Genomic DNA, 5,284 nt, shown 5'->3' on the forward strand with positions numbered 1-5,284 from the left:
TGTATGCATTCTGTTTCAGGGTTGAGGATTCAGTTATTGACAAAGTTGATGGTTTCTTTGAGTCCTGGAAAGACATTGCCGATTTTAAAGAGATATTGGTGCATTACAATATCAAGAACACTCTAATAGGTTTGGATGATTTCTTCCTCTGTCAAGAATGTTTGTTGCCTTTCGAGGAAACTCGCACTGTGTCGGAAGTTATGATGCTACGGGAACGCGTGCACGACTGAGTCGTGAAGCAAAAGTGTGAAATCAGTCCAATGGCGTAACAGAACGTCATAGAGGTCGTGACCAGGACGCTATAAAGCACACCTGAACCAAACATGGGCACCTTAAGTGCCATGAATTTGAATGTGTTTACATGAACGCAAAATAACCTTAGCTCCATCACTTCTCCCCAACCCGGCCCTGGGAAGAGAAACAATGACAGACACAACCATAAAGCCATAGAGAATCACATCAACTTTTAAGACACAGGTGCACGGGACAAGACCTCTGCCAAAATAGTTTCCCTCTCCTTTATATGGCGGATCTCCAAATTATAAGGTTCCAAACATAATGACCATCGCATCAACCGTTGATTAGGATTCTGAAGGGTTGTCAAAAACATCAGGGGATTATGATTGCAGTAAATCATAATGGTCCCCAACCAGCGCCAACGCCTCTTTTTCAATAACCGATTGTATAAGGTCAACTGATAAAACAAAAATTTCCTAGAAAAGAAGCATTCCGAAAACAGGGGAAAAGAGAAAAATAAATATTAATGCCCTGAAGATTAAACTTCACACCTTACCAATAAATAAACCTAAGTAGACCCTAATCTTCAAGCATACACGCACCTAATACCGTAATCCGAGAAGAACAACCAATTAAATTGGCGATTCCCTCAAACCTTGGCATGCTCCCAGACGTAGCTCCAACCACCGATCAGCTCAAAAATAACAACTGTTGTGAGAAGCAAACAATGTGGAGACAGTTTTCATACCTGTAAAGCCTTTAACATTTGACTCAAGTTTCCCCTTTGAAATCCGGACAGGGAACGTGATGCGAGACTGGAATAAGGATTACATGTTTGGCTATCAGTTTTTGAACGGCTGCAATCCTGTCATGATCAGGAAGTGCATGAAACTTCCAGACAAATTTCCAGTCACACATGAGATGGTTAAGGGCTGTCTGAAGAAAGGAAGCACACTCCGAGAGGAATTACAGGTCAGAAACAAGAAGACATAGCTGGTCAGTTATCAAATCCAAGACTCGCTTGTGTTGTGACATCCTTCGCATATTTTAATTTCTTAGTTATTTTAACCTACAAATCATTTGTTCTGAACTACGCACCTGTGTACACGTTTGCAGGCAGGAAACGTCTACATAGTGGATTATGAAATACTGAAGGGAGTGCCAGCAGCCAGCAGCGAGCGCCATTTGACTGCACCCATTTGCCTACTGTACAAGAATGAATTGGACCAAATTGTGCCAGTTGCCATTCAGGTATCTGTCTCACATAGAATCAGTATAAAATTAAAACATAAATTAACCCTTTGATGCACAAGCTATGCAAACCCCTTCTAATGCCCAACATGGGTATGACATGACCCGTATTCATTTTCTGTTATTTCATGCTTGGCTTAAAGGCCTGATGGTCTGATAATGGGAGAAAAGATCAGATAAGTAGTTTGGTGCCAAGCCTGTCAGACTTATAAACAAACAATAATAACTTAAACTGGATTTTATACTCAATGGGGAGGCAGTGCAAACTAGCCAAAACAGGTGTAATATTTTCCCTCTTCCTAGTCCTTGTTAAAAGTCATTTTGGACAAACTGAAGTCGAGACAAAAAAGATTCAGTGCCGCCTAAATACAGTAGTCCGGTCTTGATGAGTTGTATGCGTGGATAACCGTTTCTAATATCTTTCACAATGTATCAAATATTTACTGTTGTTATGTACAGTATATAAGACTTGCATGTTGTGCATTAGAAGGTTTGTAAAAGAAAAATCAAAAACAAGTTCATCGAGGAATACCTGGAATACTGAATGATGAAATTAATTTCTTGCAAAGATATAGAAACTAAAAACTCAAATGGGTCACTTTAGACCCATGTTGTGCATCAAGGGGTTAACTAAAAATAAAAGTAATTTTGCAGTGAATTTACTCATTGAAGAAAAAAATGTCCTGCTTGCCTTTATTATATCTGAATCAGCTCAGTCAAACCCCAGGGGCAATGAGCCCAATCTTTCTCCCAAGCGATAATACGCATATCTGGATGCTGGCCAAGATGTGGGTGAAATCTTCTGACTTCCATGTACACCAGCTGGTCACACACCTTCTCAAGACACATCTGGTGTCAGAGGTTTTTGAACTGGCCATGTACAGACAGCTCGCTGCAGTCCATCCAGTATACAAGGTACCTGTATTTCAGCACACAGTCATGATATTTAGATTCCGTGCTAAACTGGAGATTGTGGTTTCATGTACGTCAGCTTACTAACGAAGGGTTGCTGGTTCTGATACCCTTGCCTTTTGTCAACCATGGTTTAATGTTAACCAAAAACGTCCAGAGCACGACATAGAAACCACCTTTGCTGTATCACATAATGCTTTTTGAATCAATGTTTTATGATTTAACGCACCATCATTTGCTTCTTACAGTTACTGATGCCTCATGTTCGTTTTACAATTGCAATCAATGCAGAGGCCCGAGAAAAGCTCATCGGTGAAGACGGGATCTTCACCAAGGTAGCTTTAAAGCTAATTTAATATATCCAAACATAAACGGCATCTTGTTAGGATCCAAAGCAATTCTATTCATATTTGATTTTTATTGTGTTTGTCTGGCAAGCCATCATTTCTGTCCGTGATATAAATTTAAAAACGCACGTGATGTTAACAAACCTTCATCATGACAGAATCACCTGATTTTTTGGCTTGTGATATTCTGTCTTTTTGCTGAAAGCTCTTAATTCTGTTTCATAGCCTTTGTTATATTTAGTGTTTGCTTTAATAGACTGTGTAAACCGCGACAGACCTATGTACTGTATTTCCTAAATATCTACAAATGCGAAAAAATCCACTGGAAGAAACCTTCACCCATTGTCCTCTAGATGGTCACTTGAGTAGCCTAAATAAATGCTTTCAGCCTAGTTCATTTCTGAAAATATTTAGGCAAAATATGAACTGTATTCTTGGTGTCCGAAGGTTAGTAGCATCAATGGAGCTGGGATGGGGAAACTGATACAAAATGCCATGAAGACTTTAACCTACAAGTCTCTGTGCTTCCCTGAGGACATAAAAGCTCGAGGAATGGAAGATGTGCCCAACTATTATTACAGAGATGATGGCATGAGGATCTGGGAGGCAATACACTGGTAGGTGGTAGCAACAGTTCAGATCCTGCAGTGCAAAAGTACACAGTAGTCCACCATTTTTTCTTCTTTCTATCTTTCTGTAGCTTTGTTTCTGCTGTGGTCAAGATCTACTATGATAGCGATGAGGCGGTTCAAAAAGATGTGGAGATTCAAGAGTTTGTTAAGGATGTTGCCTGCTTTGGCATGAATAACTCTGACAGTGAGTACAGGTTCAACTTCTCAAAGAGTCGGTGTATGCTTGTCTGTCTTTACAAGCATGCATGATGGTTTGTCATTTTGTATATATGCTCTATGCATCTTTGTGTGTCACTTTTTAAAAAGTTTACACAAGTTTAAATGCATACTGCCACTGTTTACAGACTTTCCAAAGTCTCTTACTTCTCGAGAGCAGTTGGTCGAGTATCTGACTGCCGTGATATTCACAGCTTCAGCACAACATGCTGCTGTCAACTTTGGACAGGTGAGGTTACGCACTTTCATATCATTGGAAAGAGCGTTTAAAATTCATAGGCAAAATCCTTGATAATATCTATAAGCTAATATCTGAGAGTTTCTTCATGTTCCAGTTTGACTGGTATGGCTGGATCCCCAATGGTCCTTCCACCATGCGCAAGCCGCCCCCCCAACAGAAGGGCCAGGTGGATATGAAGTATATCATGGAGAGTCTGCCTGACCGCAGAAGTTCCAGCGAGGTTTTAGGAACAGTTTGGGCCCTCAGTCAGACCCAGAAAAATGAGGTTTGTTGTCTGATTCACATACACTTTTCACTTCAAACTGTAGAGAACATGGCAGCAGTCTAGTGTCTAAATCATTGTGAAAAGGAATTAACCTGTTAATGAGGGTACAGAGCATCAAAAAATGGGTTTAGGGATGATCGATTAATTGTCGATAAGAGATGTAATCGATTAAAGGTATCGATGGTTGATTAAGCTATTTCAATTTGGGGTGCGTGTGGCACATGCGCAATACACGAGCAAGCAACTGTGAGTGCATTTTATATATATTAAATTCACTCGCAGTTTTATATATATATATATATATATATTACAACTTGTTAATTTGTTCCTACAACTTATTAATTTGTGGCCACGGTCCATGTTTCATTCATTTGTTCCCTAGATAACCCATGATTAATCTAAAATGAGGGAACAAATGAATAAGTCGTAGGAATAAATTCTTAATTCGTAGAAACATCTTTCATTTCTCCCCGCATATCATGTCGGTCTCCGTCATTGATTTTGATTTGTAGTCTACTGATCTGCAGTTATTAAAGGGTTAGTTCACCCAAAAATGAAAATTAGCCCATAAATTACTCGCCCTCAAGTCATCCTAGGTGTATATGACTTTCTTCTTTCAGACGAATCCAGTCGGAGTTATATTAAAAATGGTCTTTGATCTTTCAAGCTGTTTCATGGCACTCAGCGGGTGTTGCATGCATCAGTCCAAAATAAGTGAAATAAAAAGCGCCCATCCTTAAAAATAAACTGTCTCGCACGCCTCCGTGGGGTGAACAAAAGCCTCCTGTAGTGAATCAATGCGTTTTGTAAGAAAAATATCCATATTCAAAACATAATAATCACTTTAATCTAGCTTGCGCTCACTGTTGTAAATGGAAGCAGCTCCGGGCGGATGACGTATGAGGTCAGCGCTGCGCATGCGCCGCTCAGAAGTGACGAACGTGGAAGCGCAGCGGAGAGATCAAAACAACGGTCACTAATTAGAAGTACAAAACGAGGATTTGTAAAGAAGAATGTCGGAGGATTTCAATATAAGCCAAGAGGAGACTGGTTTTCCTTTGCTAAAGTAAGGGTTCTTTGCTTCCTTTGCTCTTGTTAACAAGCGTTGGTTTTCACGAGACTCACCGGCGTGTACAACTGTTGGCGCAAGCCAGATTAAAGTGATTATTAAGTTTTGAATATG

General features: G+C 40.0%; 1 protein-coding gene across 1 annotated transcript in view; it reads left to right on the forward strand.

The window, feature by feature from the left end:
• Nucleotides 1–4,101, forward strand: part of LOC107575442 (arachidonate 5-lipoxygenase-like) — a gene marked incomplete at its 3' end in the record, with an annotated part of 9,359 nt that extends 5,258 nt beyond the window's left edge. Inside the window, exons 2-10 of the mRNA XM_016261820.1 lie at nucleotides 20–129; nucleotides 1,037–1,209; nucleotides 1,354–1,494; nucleotides 2,200–2,403; nucleotides 2,649–2,735; nucleotides 3,195–3,364; nucleotides 3,448–3,563; nucleotides 3,724–3,824; nucleotides 3,931–4,101. Of these exons, the coding sequence (XP_016117306.1) occupies nucleotides 20–129; nucleotides 1,037–1,209; nucleotides 1,354–1,494; nucleotides 2,200–2,403; nucleotides 2,649–2,735; nucleotides 3,195–3,364; nucleotides 3,448–3,563; nucleotides 3,724–3,824; nucleotides 3,931–4,101 (1,273 nt within the window). The remainder of the gene's footprint in view (nucleotides 1–19; nucleotides 130–1,036; nucleotides 1,210–1,353; nucleotides 1,495–2,199; nucleotides 2,404–2,648; nucleotides 2,736–3,194; nucleotides 3,365–3,447; nucleotides 3,564–3,723; nucleotides 3,825–3,930) is intronic.
• Nucleotides 4,102–5,284: the final 1,183 nt, after the last annotated feature.

This window comes from Sinocyclocheilus grahami, unplaced genomic scaffold (assembly GCF_001515645.1).
Source record: "Sinocyclocheilus grahami isolate Dianchi unplaced genomic scaffold, SAMN03320097.WGS_v1.1 scaffold2642.1, whole genome shotgun sequence".
Classification (NCBI taxonomy): Eukaryota; Metazoa; Chordata; class Actinopteri; order Cypriniformes; family Cyprinidae; genus Sinocyclocheilus; species Sinocyclocheilus grahami.